General features: G+C 59.1%; 1 protein-coding gene across 2 annotated transcripts in view; it reads right to left on the bottom strand.

Annotated features, from left to right (window-relative positions):
- Positions 1 to 20,484, bottom strand: part of MEGF8 (multiple EGF like domains 8) — a 42,083-nt gene that overhangs the window by 4,944 nt on the left and 16,655 nt on the right. For both annotated transcript variants that reach the window (XR_008683939.2, XM_055412075.2), the window contains 27 exons: positions 20,157 to 20,357; positions 19,496 to 19,732; positions 18,557 to 18,675; positions 18,327 to 18,458; positions 18,133 to 18,246; positions 17,452 to 17,700; positions 16,766 to 16,965; positions 16,319 to 16,529; positions 15,975 to 16,224; positions 15,341 to 15,473; positions 13,631 to 13,878; positions 13,427 to 13,537; positions 13,156 to 13,274; positions 11,783 to 11,990; positions 11,083 to 11,263; positions 10,145 to 10,308; positions 9,253 to 9,397; positions 8,011 to 8,242; positions 6,752 to 6,875; positions 6,395 to 6,608; positions 6,029 to 6,243; positions 3,004 to 3,211; positions 2,648 to 2,807; positions 2,048 to 2,240; positions 1,169 to 1,339; positions 946 to 1,076; positions 152 to 284 (listed from right to left, as the gene is read on the bottom strand). Coding sequence is in view for 1 of the 2 variants with exons in the window: in XM_055412075.2 (XP_055268050.1) it covers positions 152 to 284; positions 946 to 1,076; positions 1,169 to 1,339; positions 2,048 to 2,240; positions 2,648 to 2,807; positions 3,004 to 3,211; positions 6,029 to 6,243; positions 6,395 to 6,608; positions 6,752 to 6,875; positions 8,011 to 8,242; positions 9,253 to 9,397; positions 10,145 to 10,308; positions 11,083 to 11,263; positions 11,783 to 11,990; positions 13,156 to 13,274; positions 13,427 to 13,537; positions 13,631 to 13,878; positions 15,341 to 15,473; positions 15,975 to 16,224; positions 16,319 to 16,529; positions 16,766 to 16,965; positions 17,452 to 17,700; positions 18,133 to 18,246; positions 18,327 to 18,458; positions 18,557 to 18,675; positions 19,496 to 19,732; positions 20,157 to 20,357 (4,803 nt within the window). In the remaining variant the exon portion in view is untranslated. The remainder of the gene's footprint in view (positions 1 to 151; positions 285 to 945; positions 1,077 to 1,168; positions 1,340 to 2,047; positions 2,241 to 2,647; positions 2,808 to 3,003; positions 3,212 to 6,028; positions 6,244 to 6,394; positions 6,609 to 6,751; positions 6,876 to 8,010; positions 8,243 to 9,252; positions 9,398 to 10,144; positions 10,309 to 11,082; positions 11,264 to 11,782; positions 11,991 to 13,155; positions 13,275 to 13,426; positions 13,538 to 13,630; positions 13,879 to 15,340; positions 15,474 to 15,974; positions 16,225 to 16,318; positions 16,530 to 16,765; positions 16,966 to 17,451; positions 17,701 to 18,132; positions 18,247 to 18,326; positions 18,459 to 18,556; positions 18,676 to 19,495; positions 19,733 to 20,156; positions 20,358 to 20,484) is intronic.

Below are 20,484 nucleotides of genomic sequence, written 5' to 3'. Positions count from 1 at the left end.
AGGGATCAGTTTATCAAGCTGACCTTGACCCCCAGGACCACAGATACCGGAACCATGCTGCCAGTCCCGCCTGCGCCAGGCTACCTCATCCCAGCTTGGACCTCTTCTGGGCATGGGGCTCTTGATCCATAACTTGCATCTCCAGCCATACCTGGTATTTGTAGCAGTCTCGGCGGTCACTGGGGGAGCTTCCCTGGCACGTGCCCGTCTCTGTGTTGTTCTGACATGGGCAGCCTGTCCCATCCTGCTCGTTACACGTGTCTGCGTGGCCATTACACTGGCATCTGAAGAGAGGGAAGAAGATGCGGGTTATAGAGCTCCCATGACCTACAGGGGCCAGGCTGCATGCTGTAAACACAATCTCCAATCCATGAGGCCAGAAGATAAAGCTGAGGCTCACAGAGGTCAAGCTGTTTACCCCAAGGCCACAGAGCTGTCCGGTGGCCGAGCTGGGATTAGAACCCAAGCTGGATGGACTCCAGGGTCAGAAGGAAGGGGATGGAATGGGTAGGCTGGCATGAGGCCTCTCCCTCAGGGTCCTCTCAATTTTTTTCTTATTTTTAAATTAAAACAATTTTTTTTAATTTTTGGCTGCGCTGGGTCTTCGTTATGGCATGTGGGCTCTCAAGTTGCAGGGCACAGGCTTAGTTCTTGGACCAGGGATAGAACCCACGTCCCCTGCATCGGAAAGTGGATTCTTAACTACTGGCCCACCAGACATCCCAGGGCTGTCTCTGCCCAACAGTCTCCATCCGGGCTGCTCAGTAGCCTGCATTTCAGCACCAGCCTCTGAGGTGGAAGGTCTCCTACCTGAGTCTATTTATTGCCCCCAACCCTAGCCTCAGGGGATCCCATCCTCTCTGGCCAAGGACTGGGGAGAGGAGTCTGGCTCTCTGAGCCGTTCCTACTGGGCAAGGCGGAAGCCCCTGGACGCCCTCCACTTACTTGGTGCATTTCCCATCGAGGAGGAAGTAGCCATGGAGGCAGCTCTCACACTTATCCCCGTAGCTGTTATTCTGGCAGTTCACACACACAGCCTCATCTTCACTGGGACCCTCTGTCACCCAGTGTTCAATCTGGCCAAGGGAGGACAGGATGATCTCAAACCAACACGGACCTGACTCCTCGTCCTTCAGACCTAGGAGGTCAGGACCCCAGCCTCATTCACCTCATCTGGATCCAGCGAGTACTTCTCCGGCTCCCTCCTGGCTATCTCAAGCTCCTTCCTGGAGACGCAGACATGACTGTTGCCGCGACAAAAGGTGTGGCAGGGCCGGCAGGTCCCTCCCCCCACGGCTGAACCCACAAACAGTGGGAGGCACTGCTCACAGTGGCTGCCCTGGAAACCAGGGACAGAGTGGTCAGAGGAAGTGAAGGGTCCTGGTGGGTGTGAGAGCTGGGGGAGGCTCTGAGAGCACCCAGCTTCCCTGGTGGCTCAGACAGTAAAGAACCTGCCTGCAATGCAGAACACCTGGGTTTGATCCCTGGTTTGGGAAGACTGCCTGGAGAAGGGAGTGGCTACCCACTCCAGTATCCTTGCCTAGAGAATTCCATGGACAGAGGAGCGTGGCAGGCAACAGTCCATAGGGTCGCAAAGAGTCTGACACGACTGAGCGACTAACACTTTTCACTTTCTGAGAGCACCGTGGGAAGCCAGCAGTGGCTCCGGCATTTGGCGTGGGCCACCCCAGCCCCTCTACCATTTAGCCCTCCACCTTCACTTGCACACCTCCAGTGACAGGGGTCTCAGTCCCCTTCAGTCCAGGGTGTTGAGCTCGGAAAGCCCTTCCCTACCTGATCCCAAATGCTGTTCCACGTGCTCACCCTCCCTGGCCCAGCACTAACTCTGTCACACTATTCCCACGTACCCCACTGTGACACAGCCCCAGAAGGTGTCCCCACTGTCCTCTCATCCTCCCTGAGATGGGGCTATGCCACCTCCTCCCTGCATCTAGCTCACTGGGGCTTGGGACGAGGCTCAAGATGCTTGAGCGCGGGTGGAGGGCCAGCAGGGCCCAGGGGCAGGCCTGGAGGTCCCGGACGCCACCTTGGTGTGGTTGTGGCAGAGCAGGCAGTGGTCACGGGCCCCCACACCAGCGCAGTCGCTGTGGCGGTTGCAGCGACACTCTGTGGAGCAGTTGCGGCCAACAAAGCCGAAGTGGCAGCGGCAGTGGTCGGGCTCCACACACGAGCCATTCACGCAACCCTGGGCACACACCGGGCGGCACAGCCCCGTCATGCTGTGGGGAGGGGGTGGGGGTCAGGGCAGGACAGCAGCCGCCTCCCTCCCCAGTGCAGACCTGGCTGGCCTCTTAGAGCCCACCCCCGACCACCCACCCCCTTCTCCATTAGTCCACCCCGCCCCAGGTCTGTTTCATAACTGCCCCGCTCCTGGGTCCACCCCAGAACCTCCTGCGGGAGCGATGACCCCCCACTCCAGGGCACCTTTTCAAACCAATGTACCAACCTGCCCTCCCTGGACCGAGCGCCTACCTCACGCCCTCCTCCACACCTTGGACTGTTTCCTTGCGTCCTGCTTGGGTCCATGCCCCATGCTTTACAGCTCCTCACAGGCCCTCCCACTCCACAGTTGGTCTGGCCCACTCCCCTCAACCACATCAGAGCCCTGGTCCAGCCGGAGCCTCACTTGTCCATGGTGTAGCCTGCCTTGCAGGTGCACTCGTAACCGTGGGGGCGATCGTGGCAGTTCTGGGTCTCGTTGCAGTCATGGTGCCCGTTGGCACATTCGTCCTCCGGGGGGCAGGAAAGGAAGGCCCAGGAGGCCCCAGGTCGCTCACACGTCAGCCCTGACATGAGGATACCAGGCTTTGCTGGGGGGCAAGGGCCTCTGTACCTCCCACCCAGCCACCCTGACCCTTGCCCCCACTTTCCCTGAATACCACCTGTGAGGGCCCCCATGTTCATTCTCTGCACCAACCCCCATGTCGGAACCCAGACAGGGGCTGGCCCCCCTCACCCCATCCCCAAAGCCGTCTGTCTCACCGTCACGGGGGCCACTGAGTCCACCGTCCAGGCAGTGGCCACCCCCATCCTGGCCCCCCCAGGTACACCAGCCACAGTGGGGGCGCCGCAGGCACAGGGCACACTGGGTTGCCTGAGCACAGCCCAGGGAGCAGCTTTCGGGTCCACGCAGCAGCCGCCCGCAGCCTCCGGCCATACACCGCAGGGGCAGGTAGGAGGGGCTCAGACACTGCGGGGAGCAGAAACGGCAGAGGAAGAGCATCAGACACACATGTCCTGGGGAGCTCTCACCCCTGCTGGCCACAACCAGGTGGGCCAAAACGGACATCACCTGGGGCCACCACATCCTCCCTTCTCAGCCTTTGTAACTGGAAGTTCAAACCGGAAGTCAGGCTAGGGACAGCCTTGAAACTAGACTGTGTGGACCAGGGCTGGCTGGGCCGTTTGGATGAACAAGGGACAGCAAAGGGAGAGAGTGGGGAGGAGTGGGGAAAGAGCAGGGGCAGAGGCAGCAGAGATGAGACCCACACACACTAAAGGAGAGCGGAGAGGCAGGCTCCGGGCTCCGTCTCCAGTGCCTGGCTGCACTTTCCACCCGCCTTACCAGAGGCACCACTGTGTTGGTGTAGTGAGCCCTCTCTACCACCTGGCTTGGGATATAGCTGTTTCTTACAATCAAAGAAAGGCAATGGTTCCAGGTGGACACAGAAACAAGATTCAGGAGGGGGGATGCCAGCCACAGTCTCTTAGAAAGAACGCAGAAGAGGCTTCCCTGGCGGTCCAGTGGTTAGGACCTTGAACTTCCTTTGCAAGGGTTGCAGGTTCAATCTCTGGTTGGGGATCTAATATTCCTCATGAGGCAAAGAGTGGCAAAAAAAAAAAAACCTTTTCTTAATTAAAAACAAAAAAAAAGTGGGCCCAGCCATTGGGGCAACAGGATCCTCCTGCCCTTGGCTGGGAGATTTGGGGTCTGTGGCTGAGGCTGCCCTGCAGCTCACGCACCATCACTTATTGTGTCCGGGCACTCAGACGGGTCAGGAACTTACCTCACTCCATGAGAGCATTTTATTTACAACTCTGGCCTTAAGTAAACTACAAGGGGAAAGGGATTAGTCTAGGCTGTCTGTCTGGATGCACTCAGGAAGAAACAAAGCAATTGTGCAATCCTGAAATAGAAAACCCTGATTGCTGCGGCCGGAGCTCTGAACCCACTGCAGGCTACGCCGGTGATGAGCTGAGCCTGGCTGAACAACCAGAGCCAAATTCTCCTCCAGGTCAGGCTTCCAGATCTAAAATTAGTGCCCCCCTTGGCAGACAGCAGGGCCATCGGGAAGGGGGCCGAGAGAAGCCCAAGGCTCCAGTCGGCTAAGCGCGCTCTTCTGGGACCACGGTAGTGGCCCAATGCGATGCTGCCCAACACCATTAACTGCATTTCCTGGAAGAGATGCAGGATCCCCGCTTGTCTGATGACCTATGCCCACTGCCTGGCAAAGTGCCCGGCACGAGGAAGGTGCTCGGTGATGAATCTGGCGAAAGGACAAAGGGAAGGAAGGAAGAGGCCAGCCAGTCGGTGGGGAAGTCAGCACCCTGTTGCCTGCCCCAGGCTCTGAGGCCAAAGTCATTCAGAACAAAGTCTGACAGTTACAACGTAGCTGCCCTTGAGCCACAGCACAACAGGTCTTGTCTGCACCCCTGTTACATTTGATCTGTTGCGGGGGAATGGGCAGCAGTATTTTTTTATGTTTTTAGTTGGGTTTTTTTTGGCCACGAGGCATGTGGGATGTTAGTTCCCTACCAGGGATCAAACTCACAGCCCAGCACTGGAAGGTGAAGTCTCAACCACTGGATCGCCAGGGAAGTCCCCTTGACCTGTGTTTTAAAAAAAACCCTGAGCCAACACACTTTAGTTTTTAACTGCTTCTCCCAGAAGTCAGATGTGGCAGTGGCCCTCTGACTCCCACACAGCATCAGCTCTGTGCTAGCCACTCAGCTGCCCCACCACTCCCTCCTGCCTCCCAGATCCTCAGCTGCCTGCGGGCTCTCTGGTGTTGTATTCCAGTCCCTGGAATCCCAGTAAAGACAAATAATACCAATCTCAAAAATACTTAGCAAGAGCCTAGTATCACCAGAAGGAGCCCAGGCTTGAGGATGAGAGAGGCCTCTGCTTGTTAGAGGAGCCACCGCAGGGGGCCTCTGCCCTTGCAGCCACACTGAGTGCCCCCACAGGGAGCATCCCCCACCCCCAGCCGCTGCACTGCCCTCTCTGTGTGGCCCAGACAGCAGAGAATGGAAATCTTCCCAGATGGTGGGGCATGGGAGTGGGCATTACTGAGTTTCTACTGAAGAGCAGGCACTGCTCCAGGCTCTAAATAATTCTCCCTTCTAATGTGGATGCCCCTCCTACGGGATGGAGTGGTATGACACCAAATATATTTGGTCTTTGTCCCGGGTTCCTGGTACTGAGCTACTAAAATGCACAGGGGTTCCTGAGTGATGGGGACGTCTTTTGTTATTTACAAGGAACCCCTTTCAGTTCAGTTCAGTCGCTCAGTCGTGTCCGACTCTTTGCGACCCCATGAATCACAGCACGCCAGGCCTCCCTGTCCATCACCAACTCCCGGAGTTCACTCAAACTCATGTCCATTGAGTCGGTGATGCCATCCATCCATGGGGTGACTTAGGGGAGTTACCAGTCACCAGGGTTTAGGGCAGAGACTGAGGTCTCTAAAAACACTTGAACAATGAGAGTCAGGGACTTCTGTGGTGGTCCAGTGGTTAGGACTCTGCACTTTCACTGCTGTGGGCACAAGTTCAATCCCTGGTCGGGGAACTAAGACCCCACAAGCCCTGTGGTGTGGCAAAAAAAAGAAAAACAAGGCAAAGAAGGAAGAAAGAGATGTGGGGAGAGAAAGTGGGAAGGCAGAAGTGTGATGGTGGGAGCAGACCTAAGGAGCTGGAGGAGGACGTGGGGCAGAGGCGGCGGCGGTGAGAAAGGTGAATGTCAGGTGAGGCGAGGGCCACCTGCACGCCCGGTCGGGTGTGGTACCTGCTGGAGGCTGCTGCTCCAGACGCAGTGCTGCCAGCCCCCGTCAGCACCCTTGGAGTCCAGGCAGGAGGTGCAGTTGGGCAGGAGGTGACAGGGTGTGGGGCAGGGCAGTGGGGGCGACGACTCCACCGGCATCGGGGACACGTTCAGCAGTGAGTGGCTGAAGCACGTCCAGTCGTAGGTGGGCTGCACCGAGAGGATGCGGCGGGTCTCCCCTGAGGTTGGGGGTCGCAGAGGTTAAGACGTGGGTCCGGGTCCCTTGCCCGCTCCCCACCTCCTCCCTCAGACCCTGAGCCCCTGGCATCCCTGGAGCAGGAGTCCAGGCCCCCCGGACTCTGCGCGCGGGCACCAGGCCTTGGCGCTCACCCGTCCTCTTGAACTGCCGCGTCCACATGCACCTGCCCTCCCGCGTGCACTGCTCGCAGTCGGCCGCCCCACACACGGCCTCCGAGCAGTTCCCGGCCCAGAAGACCTCGCGCTGGTTGATGCGACAGTCATTCTCCGAGGTGCAGGACCCGTTGCGCCCGATGCAGGCACCCTCGGGGCAGTTGGTACACCACTTACAGCGGGGGGCAGAGGCCTGGGGGGGAGATACCGGCTCAGAGGGGTCGTCAGGGCCCCCAGCATCCCTCCGGTCTCAGTTCCTGCCACCTGATGCCAGGTGAAGAGCCCCATGGTGCCTGAAACACATTCCCCACCTCCCCCACCCACCCCATCACTCACCTCTCCATCTCCAGGCTGCAGGGTCCGGGGATGGCGGGCCAGGCACTCGCTGCAGGTCCGCAGACGTCGACATTCCTCGGGGGAGTGGGGCATGGGGGAGCAGGGGGCACTGCCACAGCCCAGCCTGGGGAGGCGGGAGGCCTGGCCCATCACACTCAGCCAGGCTCCATCCTCCCCGCAGCCAGCACCCCTCCCTGGTGCCTCCTGGACACTGGTCTGCAGGTCCCGCAGGTCCATCCCAAACCGGTCTCAGCAAAAGGCCTCCCAGACCGGCCCCTCCTGAGCTCACTGGGTGATGGTCCCACGGCCACCGGTCATCCCAGGCCAGAGACACTGGACAACGCCCCATGTCCTCCTGACCCTCCACCCATGGAGGCCTCTGCCTCCTAAATTCTTCCCTGACCACCCCTCCTCCCCGACCCCTGCAGCCCCCTGCCCAGGTCAAGGCTCCTCCTCTCAGGCCTCCACCTGCAGCCTACCCTTCCCATCCCCTCCTACAAGAGCCCACCCCTGCCCTCTCCTGCTCACCCCTTCAGTGACTCCCCATCACCCACGTGGAGGCTCGCAATCCCTGACTCAATATCCTTGAAGGCATACGCGTTTCAGAACTTTCTAGGTTTTAGAAAGGCAGTGGGTGTACCCATTGTCATGTAACGCCCTTAGCAGAGTCTGGGGGAGCGCCCTAAGAATCTGACCCTGTAACATTCTGTAGTAAACACGGTGACACATGCAATGGACAAAACAAGCCCATTAGTGGCCTCACATCAGCAGAGGGCAACTGCGGCCAGTGCAGTTTGCGCTAAGCCCAGCCAAGTACTTTCAGCCTGCTGAGATGCCCGGATTCCCAAACTGCAGACGAGAAGTCTCCGGAGCCGGACGAGCCCAGGGCAGCTGGGCCCTGGGAGCCCTCTCTGAGCAGAGCCACCCACCTCTCCAGTCTCAGTTGTCCCCAACTCAGGTGCTTCCAAAAGCCACTAGACACAGCCCTACTTCCGAATCTTTGTGGTCGAAATGACCCCAAGCTGGTCATTTGGGGCCCAGTTCAGACTCAGCTGCCCCAGCCCACAAACAGGGCTCCCCACTCGGGCACTCCCCAAGCCTGCCGCGCCTGTGACGAGCTGGTCCTCCTCCCAGGGGAGCTGGTGTCCCAACCAGACAGTACCTTCCTGAGGCCTCCCCAACAAGCCTGGCCCAGCACAGAACCCCCTGTGGACGGCACCAGTACCACCCACCCATGTGCTGTCAGTCTCCATGGTTACCTGTGGGCCTGGTCCCCGGACAGGCAGGCCCCATGGCACCAGGTACAGGCCCCAGTCCGGTTACAAGCTTCGGGCGAGGGCAGCAGGCGGCAGGGGTCAGGGGGCAGGGTCAGGGCCAGCAGGCGGCCCAGGGCCACTCCCCCAAAGCCTCCTGAGATATACAGGCGACCCTCCACCACGGCCACAGCGTGAGCCACAGACACTTCCATGGGCGGTCCCACGGAGGCTGGGCCTGGGGAAAGACAGAAAGTTCAGAGGCAGAGAACAGGTGACTAGAGGCACAGAAACACACCGGAGCCAGTCAGGGAGGGATGGTGGGCAGAGAGATGGTCTAAGAAGAGTAGAGACAGACAAGAAAAGGCAGGGAGAAAGACAAGGCCAAACAGAACAAGAGAATCAGACACACAGCAAGACAGAAAGGGGGAGAGAGACGCATCAACGGGAAAAAGAACAGAAAGAGTGGAATAAAAACAGAGGCAAATTTTGTGGAGCCAGACCACGGCGGTGGGTGAACAACATTGCGAAGGTACTGAATGTCACTTAATTCATTTGACAGTGGCTAATTTCGTTACGTGAATTTCCCCTAAATTTTTAGTTTAAATTTACTTTTATTGGACTACAACTGCTTTACAGTTGTTGTGTTAGTTTCTGCTGCACAACAAAGTCAACCAGCTACATGTATACATACTTCCCCTCCCTCCTGGACCTCCCTCCCACCTTCATCCCACCCATCGAGGTCAGCACAGAGCACCTATGCTTTTTTAAATCCTAGAAAAGAAAACAGTCACAGAGTCGTGGAAAAGACAGACTAAAAGCAAAAGCGAACTAGAGGCAGAGGGACAGAAAGAGACTCAAAATGAAATGGAGACAGACCCAGAAACTCATTAGCCACTTACAATGGTCACAAGACATACAAGGGCAAGATACAGCCCCTCACCAGCCTATGAACTGAAAGGAAACACCCTCACACATGACAGTCATCTCTAGAGAATGGGATTATGAGGGATGCTTTTCTTCCTAGTTTACGAATTATCTACCATGACTTCATAATCAGAATTTAAACCATTCCTAAAAAAAAAGGAAGGAGGGTGTTTCTGTGGGTGTTGAGATAATGTGGAGAGGACGGGAGCTTTGCCTGTTGGTCTGAAGGGGCCCATGTGACTGCCAACGAGTAGGGGTCTCAGGCCAGGCCAGAGCACTCCCTGGTTGTTCCGGGGCCTCCCGGGAGGGTGGCAGACTCACCAGTGAGGTCGGGCAGGAGCCAGGTGTTGCAGTTGACCTGGTAGAGCAGCACGTTGTTGCTGAACTCGTGGGGGTCTGAGCGCCCCCCGAGGACCACCATGGTGTCCCCCAGCAAAGCCGAGGCATGGAAGAGTCGGGGCCGGGGCTGTTGGGGGGACACACGCAGGGTGGCCTGTGAGAGCCCATGTCCTCTGCTCCCTCTCAGCCCACCCACCACCCCTAGTCTCCCCACACCCCAGCCCGTCAGCGTACTCAGCCCTAACCTTCCTCAGATCTCACTCCCTCCTCCAGGAAATTTCCCTTGTTCCTCAGAGCTGCCTTAGAGCCATCTCCTTTTTGTGAACCCTCAAGCCCCATGCTGTTCCCCAGGAAGCCAGCCTGGATGGCTTGAGATGAACCCCTGGTTTCTTGCATGACCTCGCCAGCTGGACTGGGGGGGGGGGTCTCCTGCTGAGGCTCGTACTTCCATCTCCCTTGCTGTCTAGCTCCAAGAAGGGCTTGGACACTTGTTCATGGATGGAAAATGCAGCTGTCTCTAGGCACCCAGGTTTCCTGCTCTCACTCACACTGACTCCTTTGGCCTTGGAGGAGGAAGCACAGCGACCTCAGCTCCCTGTTTCATAGCTGGGGGAGCCAGGAAGCGGAGGGGCCTGTCCAGGCCACACCCAGAGTGCGCGAGCACCAGGTCGGAACCCAGGCCTCTGATCTCCTTGTGGCTGATTCTTACCTCCAGGTCAGAGAGAAGAAGGGGAGACTTGGGGGAGGTGGGGCGGGGGACTGGAAAGGAGGCAGAGTAGGAATCCAGGGTTGAGCCATCCCTGGGGCACTGGGAAAGGAGGGGGCCCTCCCCCCACCCCACCCCCGACTCATCTGTCTGGCCCTTTTTTCTGACCTTTGTTCCCTGAGAAGGGGCCAGCAGGCTCCAGGTGCGGTCAGGGCAGTGTAGGGAGTAGAGCTCAGGGGACGGGGCTGCCAGCTCCACGTGGAAGCGGAAACCCCCGAACACGTAGAGGGAGTCAGTGGCCTCGTGATACACAGCAGAGTGACCGTAGAGACCTGGGGGTGCGGGCAGAGAGCACAGGGGCCGGGGGAAGGGCTGGGGGTCACGAAGGTCCCCTGGGCTCCTCTTCTCGTGACCACGACACCACCCTACCAGGCCCTGACGCCGGACACCTGGGAGCCTCTCTCAACCTCTCCCTCTCCCTTCAGTGCTAAAGGACAGCCACTGGAGACTCTGGGAAAGGGAAAAGAGGGAGACAGGGTGACCAGAAGGACCTTGGGGACAGTGATCAAAGAATGCAGAAAGAGAGGGACTTCCCTGGTGGTCCAGTGGCTAGGAATCCACCTTGTGATGCAGGGGGTGAGAGTCTGATGCAGGGGTTGGGGAACAAAGACCCCACAGGCCATGCAGCTACAGAGCCCTCATGCTACCACTTCTGAGCCTGTGCGCCACAATCTGGGAGTTCGCGCGCCGCATCGAAAGACCCCATGTGCTACAGCTAAGACCCAGCGGAGCCAACGGAAGGGAGAAAGAGGAGAGGGAGAGAGAGGAAAATGCCTGAGGGGCAGTGTTCTAGGGCCTGGGAGAGGGAAAGCGTCCCTCTGCTACTAGGCAGGAGGTGGGGCAGCTTCTCAGGAAGTTTGGGAGCGGTAAGGAGAGAAACTGAACTTCTCAAAAGGCAGCATCCTGAGAAGGTGGGTGACGGGGTACACAGGGAGACGACAGGTGTAGAGGCAGTGACCACAGTGCACAGGAGCGGGTGGAGAGGACGGTCGGGACTCAAAAGCGCCATGCCCAGCCCCCACGCCATGTCCCGTCCCCAGGCCCACCTGTTGGGGGCGTCCCGCTCTGAGCCCCGGACACCCAGGTGCCAGTCGCCAGCTGGTACTCAAGCAGCTGCTGGTTGAAGCCATTTTCCGGGGAATAGCCACCCACCAGGAGCAGAGACAGGCCTCGGCGGGCAGTGAGCGTGTGGCCAGCGACGGCTGGCAGCTCCACAGTCTGAGGGGCCTGAGGCATGAAGGGTGGAGGTCACCAGGGAGACGGGCAGAGGTCAGGGGTCATTTTGTGTGTAGAAGCAAGGCTCAGAGCTCCCCATCCTCCCCTTGAACCGCTAAGGGGGAATGGGTCGGACCCCAGGCCTTCCTGCCAGGCCTGGTCCCGGCAGGCGGGCAGCGGACCTGTCACTGTTTCTGCCAGATTGGGGTCACTTCTTCAGGTGGGAACAGCCTGGGGTTCCTCCGGGAAGCCCAGGCTCCCCGGCTCTTACTCTGGCTGCACAGGGCTGAGTGTGCCAGCTCGACAAGGGGACGGTGTCCCAGCCTGGCCACCCAGAGGGTCCATCCCCTTGGCTGGGGACTGGCTCAAGAATTAAGTGTGACCCAGGACCGCCAAGGAAATTCAACTTCTGGGACTTGTGCTGGGGCCCCAGAAGGAAGCGTCCACCTCTGGGAGCAAGGAATGGCTGGAGCTGCTTTCGCCATCTCTGCTAGAGCCTGGCTGTGGGGACCTGGGGATTGAGATGCTCACCTTCTCCTGCCGCCACTGCAGGGTGGTGAGGTTGAGGACCCAGAAGTCCCGGGCGACGCCCCCAGCTGTGAGCCCCCCCAGCAGGTACATGGCCCCACGGCCAGCAGGCACGTAGGCAGCAGCGTGGAAAGAGCGAGGTGAGGGGCCTGGGCCCCCATCCTCGGCTCCCGCCAACATCTGAGTCCACCGCCGGTCACTCACTGAGTACCTGGAGCCAAGATGCAAAAAAGCAGCCTCACTATGTGGCAGTCAGCCCACAACCCCCTGCGGTGCATCCCCCTGAGAGGGTAACAGGCAGGAAGGCCAGGCGTCTCCAAAGGGAGGCAATAGGCTGCAAGTGTCAGACATCTTTATCTCTCTTAAGTGGTAGGAGGAAACAAACTAGCGATATTTTTTTCCTTCTCTATACAAATTTAAAAGGTTTCTCTTTATATACTGTGTTGCCATAATGACACCTGGTTTCACCTGAAGTTAACTATTCGCAAACCTTGAGTTAACCAATGCATTTTTCTTATGGAAATGTTTGTCTTAAGCTATGTTAATGTACTATGTATTTACCCCAGACTCTGTCTTCAAGTCCGTTCAGGTTCCGCCTAATTGCTCAGAACCTCCTTGACATACCAGTATGTTATACTCACATATTGTTCCCCTAAACTATGTAAACGAAACTATTTGTATGGTAACCTGCCCTTCTACAAGATTCAAGTCAACCGTTTTACGGCCTGAGATGAATCGTCTGGTGCTAAGATCATCCCAAAATACAACTTATGGATGAGGGGCCTGGTGCCATTCTGAGTTTTAAGACATTCCTTTTTTTCATTAACAGACTGTTAGTGACTATATAACATCCAGCTGAAGACTAGCACAGGGGTACTCTTTCTGTACCATCCTCTGGGGTACCACCACCCCAATAAGCACCGTGTCAGAAGCTTTTTCTATTTCCTTTATACTTTACACTTTAATAAAACTTTACTACACAAAAGCTCTGAGCAATCAAGCCTCGTCTCTGGCCCTGGATTGAATTCTTCTCCTCCAGAGGCCAAGAATCCCGGCGTCTTTTCGTTCGGCAACAATCTTTCACCCCCACTGGTACCCCGGCATCCCCTGAGATCACCCCCCCTTGGCAGGTACCCCAACACCCCTAAGGTGACGCTCCTATGACAATCACTGTACCATCCTCTGGGGTACCACCACCCCAATAAGCACCCCAGCCCCTGAGGTAAGCCTCCTGTGACAAGCATCCCAGCATCCTTTGAGGTATCCTACACCTGTAGAGATCTTTCTGCACCCCCCACAGGGGACTCTTACGGGACAGGCATCTCAGCGTCCCCTTTTGTCATTCAGGTGTCCCACCTCCCCAGGGCCATCCTCACCTATACAGGTTTCCCAGAAGCCCCTGGGGCAAGGCCAGGCCCCCAAACATCCACAGGGTGGCATCAGGTCCCTCCACCATCGTGTGCCCCAGGCGGTGCAGGAAGCGGCTGGCAGTGTCCTGGGGGTGGGGCGCGGAGAGGAGGGCTCAGGTGACGTCATTACCAAGTGGCAGGCTGGGTACAGGGTCTCTGGGGGTAGTCTGGGGAGTGGAGCAGGGAGAATGATCCAGGAGGCGGGCTGCACGCCTGGGGAGTGGCGTCCATAACTCACGGCTGAGAGGCGGCTGTCCATGAGGGTCTCCCAAACCAGCTGCCCACCATCCAGCTTCGTGGCACAGTCAGGACCCCCGAAGCCCTCAGCACATACGCACACGCCCAGGCTCTGGGGGACAGCAGAAGCAGCTGGGGGGGTTGCCCTGATTACCACTCCCACCCCCTGCCCCGTCCCACCTGGCTTGCTATCTTCTACCCGTACCTGGTTACATGTCCCCGCCCCTTTGTAGGCATTACAGTTCTCAGGACACACAACTATGCGGCAGTACGGGCCAGCCCGGCCCTGGGGACACCGGCAGAGTCCAGCACCTGGGACCCCATCCTGAAGCACACACTCCTGGGGGTAAGGGCAGCTTCCAGGGCCCCCTGACCCACAGCGGGCAGAGCTCACGGAGGCGTTGAAGCCCCAGGATGAGGAGCCGTTGGCCTCCCAGTGCAGTACCAGTAGCCCTGTTGGAGGAGAGAGTCCAGAGGCTTGTCACAAGGCCACAACAAAGTGATATTTAAAGAGACAGGAGTTGGGCGGCCCTGGTGGTCCAGTGGTTGAGACTCCATGCTCCCCATGCAGGGGGCATGGGTTCGATTCCTGATCAGGGAACTAGATCCCACATGCCACAACTAACTGCATGCTGCCAATTAAGAGTTCACATGCTGCCAATTAAGACCCAGTGCAGCCAAATAAAGAAATAAATATTTTTCAGAAATAAAGTCGGTTGGCCTACAGGCTCTCTGACCTCATCACCTCCCACCCTTCCAGCTCTTTGCACTCCAGCACCACTGCCCAGCTTCCTATTCTCAGAATAGGAAGCTATTGTTTGTCGTTGTTCTTTAGTCGCTAAGTCGCGTCCGATTCTTTGCGACCCCGTGGACTGTAGCCTGCAGGGTTCCTCTGTCCACTGGATTTCCCAGGCAAGAATACTGGAGTGGGTTGCCATTTCCTTCTCCAGGGGATCTTCCTGACCCAGGGATCGAACCTCCGTCTCCTGCATTGGCAGGCCGATTCTTTACCACTGAGTCTCAGAGCCTGGGCATCTGCTATGCCTCCCTCAGTAGTCATCCTCGCCCACACCGCCCCCTTCAGGCCTCAAGTAAAATTTCACTTCTGCAAAGAATCCCTCCTCACCTCCCCAGACAGGCCAGGTCCCCAGTCCTTTCCATTTCCTCACGTCCCTTCTCAAAAAAGTGTCACTATTCTGACTATAACTTGTTCACTGCTGTTTGTCACGTCCCCTTCTGATGTGAGTCCATGAAGGCAGCGCCTGTGTCCCTGGTTCCCTTCGACACACCCAGCAGGGAGCCCAGGCAGGCCCAGCTTGACAGTTGGGTGCTCAGTAAACATTTGCTGGGTGAAATGACATAGAGGACCCCTCAGCTCTAGCAGCTCGCTGTGCAGGGTCTGGGCTTGCATGCCATTGCCAGCAGAACAACTCCAACTCTGCCCTCTCACAGCTTTTCAGCCACTTGTTCTTACAACATGAAGAGAAGCATTTCCAAACACGGGCCCTTTCACTGCACAGTAGCAACTCTGGCCCCCACCCATGGGAATACCCCTACCCATGGGATACCAGTAGTACCTCCAATCATGACAATCAAAATATCTCCAGATATAGCCAAATACCCCAAGGGGCAAAGTCACTCCTGGTTGAGAACCACTCAGCTGAGGAGAGATGCTTGGGGGCCCCCACACCAGGTACACCCTGTGTCCCCCGCTTGGACCTTCTTTCCAGAGACACAATCCAGGCAGTACAATCTTCAGTTGAAGAAACTGAGACCCAGAGGTGGCAAGGAATTGCATCACCCAGCAAATCAGTTGCTGGAACAGCCAGGCTGGGTCTTGAGCCCACCTCAGGCAGCAAGTTACAGGGACAAAGGACAGTCCAGGACAGCGGTCCCTTTCCCCCAGTGCCCATACCAGACAGGGCATGTATGGTGAGGGGCCGGTCCCGCCGCTGGCCGCAGAATGCAGCGATGAGGCTACGGTCCGACTGGACGACACCAGTGTCCAGGAAGCGTGGGAATCCATCAAAGGCCAGGACGTAGCTCAGCTGGAGGGGTGAGGAGTCAAGGATCAGGGGATGATAAGGAAGAGACAGAGCGGTGCTTGGGGTCTGAGAGGAGAGGAGCTCAAAAAGAGAGGGCGATCTGAGACGGGGGCAAAAGCTCCTTGAACCACCTAGTTCGACTGTCACGCTGTGGCATGGAGGCCACCAGTCCCACGCCTGTGTTGAGAGCAGACATGGTTAATCAATTAGGCACTTGTGCATGGAGGCTCTTTCTCAAAACACAGATCCTGGCAGCCACTACCAATCAATCAGACTTGGCACTCAAGGTATAAACGTTTACCATGCCTGGACTGGGGAATGGGAAACTGGGGTCCAGGAAACAGGAGGCAGCCTGGGAAGTGAGAGGGTCTGTGGGCTGCGGAATAGAGGGATAGGGGCCTGAGGAACAGAGTTGGGAGTTTGATGGATGAAAAAGCAGGGACTTGGGGGCCAGGTCTGTCTGAAGATCCCAGAGGGCCTGTCATGAGCGCCCTTGGTGCTCACCGTGCATGGGATGCTGCTGTCGGGGAAGAAGGTGAGGGTAAGTGGGGGACAGAGGGTCCCGGGGGCACAGGGCTGCAGCACCTCAGTGGCTGAGACAACCCACAGACAATAGGATAGGCCTGGCCCCGCTCTTGCTGCCCCGCCACCTGCAGGCAGGAGCCCCCCAAACCGGCGTGAGCCCAGTGCCACTGAGGACACGTTGGTGAGGAGAGCACGACCCCCACACTCCAGGAAGCAGGAGCCACCTGCCCTGGGGGGAGAGAGGAGAGGCAGCGTCAGAGCAGTCCTGCCCCGGCCCGCCACGTCCCTGCCCCCCACCCCGGCCTGGCTGGCCCCTGGCTCACCGAGGGTCCCCGTAGTAGCCAGGGGAGCAGATCTGGCAGTGGGCACCCTCGGTGTGGTCCTGGCAGAAGCAGAGCCCACTGAGGTTGTCGCAGTGGCCTCGGCGAGGGTCCCCATGTCCGTTGCACTGGCAGGGCCGGCAGCTGCCGGAGCCCGTGATGTTCCCGAAGCTGCCCGGCCGGCACTGCTCACAGTGCTCCCCCCACGTCCAGCCTGTGGAGGTCCCCACGGGCAGGAGACAGGGTCAGGGGCCAAGGCAGGAAGGAGCCCAACCCTCTCTGACCCTACCTGCCTCAAAGTGGGGCACCTGGGACCCAGACTGAGGAGGAAGTGCAGCCCAGGAGGGAGGGTGGGTGCTGAACAGGATGTGGGACCGAGGGACCTGGAGCTGGGGGTGGGGACTCAGGAGCCCCAGGGAGGTGCCCGAGGCCAGTGGGCTGGCTGCTCACCCTGGCACTCGTCGCAGAAGCCGGGCCCCCGCTTGCGGCAGTGGCTGTGGAAGTTGCAGCCACAGTCCCGGGAACAGCGGGGTGCAGGGGGGCCGGGGGCAGGCGTGGGAGGGGGCAGGTCCGACGTCCAGCCCAGGTCACACACGCAGGTGAAGTGTGGGGGGCCACTGCACACACCGTGGCCACAGTCCTCCAGGCATCTGAGGGGGTGTGGCGGGTGTCGGGGAAGGATGGGCAGGCCTGGAGCCCCCAAGGCATCCACCCCTCTCCTGGCTCCACCCCAGTATCTCCATGACAACACCATCAGAAGCTACTGCCTGTTCCAGGATCCTGGACTCCGTGGCCCTGTCTCCAAGGTAACCCCATCACGTGTAGTAACTCCTGTCTCTATAGAAACCAAATACTGGTGATCTGTTCTCTGTGAAAACCCCTTTCAACTTGGTCCTCCTCCGTCTCTATGGCAACTGCGGCCTCCAGTGCAAGGGCGACCCATCTCCACAGTAACTGTGTAACACTAAGGACCCTGTCACTCTAATGAGGACCTGTTCTGCCAGGTAAAAACCCAAGGCTCACTGGGGAGGCTGGCTCCGGGGAAGGCAGCCTGACACCAGGATCACCTCCTCCCAGCCTCTCCGCCCGTACCCGCCCTGGGCCGACATCTCCATGGAAACCCAGGCCCCACTCACGTGCGGTTGCAGTAAGTGACGCCATCGCCCTGGTAGCCCCTCTGGCAGTGACACTCGTAGCTGAGGGGTGTGTTCAGGCAGGTCGCCCGCAGGTGGCACCGCGCCAGGCCCAGGCGACACTCGTCCACATCCGGACAGCGGGCATATGCCCAGCGGGCGGGGAGGGCCACGGACAGCCCCAGGCCCTCCCCCACCCACAGGGAGCAGTTCCCCCCACTCAGAGGCCCTGAGAAGTCCCCCTGGAGGCAACTGCGGGGAGGGGGGTTGAAGAAGGCGGTCGGGGTGCAGGGGCACGGTAAGGAGAGACAGAGAAACAGGGACAGGGAGAGAGGAGACAAACCAGAGAGACAGAAAGATGAACATGGAGACAGACAGAAGGAGAAATGGAAGAGGCAGAGAAAAACCCAGGGAAGCCAGGCAAAAATGATTTTAAAGGACAGGAGAGAGAGGGGGACACAGACAAGGGGAGACAGAAGAGAAACACAAAGACCAGAAGGAAGAAAACAGAAGGGACGACGAGAGAAAACAAGTCACAGAAACAGGGAAAGAGTTGGGAGGGAGAAAAGAGAGAGAGGAGGGAGAAGAACAGAGAAAAAGGCCAAGGAGCAGAGAGACAAAGAGGCCGTTAGCACAGGGCGGGCAGAGCCCCCCGCAGCCCCGCCCCAGCCCCTGCACCCTCACCGGCCCAGCGTGGGGTTGTCCTCGTTCCCGCACCAGCCACACTCGTGGCTCTGCAGACACTCGTGGCAGGTCAGGAAGCGGTCGCAGCTCCGGCACCGAGGCTCTGAGTGCACGCTGCGGGGAGGCGGGTGTGAGCCACCCCCGCCCCGTCCGGCCTCCACCCCCGCGTCTGGACCCCCGGCCGTCGGCCGCACCTGTCGTCCCAGCCTCGGCAGCCCCCGTGCGGGTACCGGGCCAGGTAGGCGGCAAACATGAAGCAGGTGTGGGTGGACTGGCACCAGGCACACTGGCTGGAGTTGGCCAGGCAGTCGTCGCAGGTCAGGCGCCTGGGGCAGGCAGGGAACGGGGGCACCGGGTCAGGGCGCTGCCCGGCCCCCACACACACACCCGCACACGCCCTCTCCCTGGGCCCAGCAGGGCTCACTGGCTGCAGAGTGGAGGACACTCTTCCGGACTCTTCAGGGCGCCCCGACCCCGGCCGCGCCGGCTACACGCCGCGTCCCCCTTGCGGCTGGTGCTCTGATGCCACTCACAGAAGGGGTCCTGGGAGGACGGAGGAAGAAGAGCCCAGCTGAACCTTCCCCTGGGCCTCCTGGTGCCAGCCACCCAGAACCGGCTCACAGACCCTTGGTCCAAGCCCGCCTCCCTCCTGCAGCCAGGGAGATCCACGGGTTCTGCCTGGCCTGCACGGCTCGCTTCTGGGGCAGTAGCACCACTCTGTGTGGTTCAGGTGGGGCTGATCCAATCCCCAGGATCCAGAGATGGGCAGGGGGTCACCTTCCCTCTCCCCAGCCTCACTGGTCCAGGAGCTGGCACCAGCCCCAACAAGACCACAGGAAAGGCTCTTTGGCAACCTCTGTTGAGCTGAGGGGTGAGGGTGCGGTGGGGACAGGAGGGTGTTCTCCTTTCCCTTGGGACTCAAGTGGCCAGGGTGGGGGTAGGGGATGAAAGTCTGGAGCCCTTGATGCTCCCTTGACCCTCCCAAGGAATGAGCTTCCAGGGAAAATGAGGCTGTGGAATGGAAGGAGGTGAATGGCTGACTACGTGGCTTGAACTTCTGGAGCCAGCAGGCCTGAAGACCTGCTCTCGGGCTCTGCAGTCCAAGCAGATGACACCCCTCTGGTGCAGAGATGTCCAGCTGGGTTCTCCGGTCCCTGCCACATGCAGCGTCATGACTGCATCAAGCCCACTCTCCAGCCCCGCTCCCACCTGACTCTCCCCTGCTCACAAGGGCCCCAGCTGTCTACCCTCACCACTACCCACAGGGTCCCTCAGCCAACCCTGGGGACCCTCCCCCCGGGGCTGAGTCTCCTGCTCTGGCTGACTCTGTGCCGAGACCTCCCCGCTGCGGCCTGGTGGGCACCTGGGTGCAGGCGTGGCAGTCGCGGTGCTCCTCGCAGAGCGGGCAGAGGGCAGGCACCAGCACGAGTAGGGACCCACCGGCCCCAGCGTCCCCGCAGTGGGCCCCACTCTGGCGCAGGTGGCAGGTGGCGCTGGCCAGGCACCAGCCGCAGCCCTGGTCTGCCAGGCAGCCCAGGCAGGAGGAGTAGGAGGCGCAGGCCGACGAGCGGTAGGGCTCCAGGAAGAAGAAGGAGATCTCCTGGGGGTGGGGGTGTTGGAGGAAGGTCAGGGCTCCATGCTCCACGTCAAGGTTTGGGATAGGGATCAGTGTTTGGAGCTAAAGACTTAGGGGTTTGCAGACAAGGTTGAGAATTTGGGCATGCAAAAAGTCAGGATCTAGGACACTGGCAGACGAAAGGGGATCGGGGTGTGAGAGAATCTAGAGGTCAGAGGTCAAAGTAGGGAGGGCAAAAGTCAGGGTCAGCGAGGTCAGGGTGGGAGGCGTCGGAGATGTGGACAGGGATCAGAATATGAGACCAGGTCAGACTCTGGAGGTCAGATGCTGGGGTCTGGGAGGTTCAAGGTAAGGCCCAGAGTTCAGGAGTCAACGAGTAAGAGGTGAGGGTCGAGGGAGTTAGTTCATGGCCCTGGGTTCAGAAAGTCCAGGGTGTCTGGGTACTCACACTGCCACCTGGCACGCCAGTTCGGTCCCACAGCAGGGTGAGCTCACTGTGCCCAGGGCCTGCTGAGCCATTGAGCTGGCCCCGGATCTCTACTGCGTACTTGTGGCCCCGGCCAGGCAGTGGGAAGAGGCGAGCTGACCCTGGGCGCTGCAGCCGCCTCGTCTCCTTCTCCTGCTGTGCCACCCAGCGCCCCACCTCCTCCTGGGGGACAGACAGGGCCCCTGAACATGCCACCCACACTCTGGCTCTTGAAATCCCCAAGAGCCCCAAACCCACTGAGCACCCACCCCCTCCAGGGAAGAGGAGGGCCTCAGAGTTCCTTAGACCC

Source organism: Moschus berezovskii, chromosome 22 (assembly GCF_049115385.1).
Source record: "Moschus berezovskii isolate FMDL1 chromosome 22, NW_MosBer_1.0, whole genome shotgun sequence".
Taxonomy (NCBI): domain Eukaryota; kingdom Metazoa; phylum Chordata; class Mammalia; order Artiodactyla; family Moschidae; genus Moschus; species Moschus berezovskii.
This window is presented reverse-complemented; position numbering and strand designations above follow the sequence as displayed.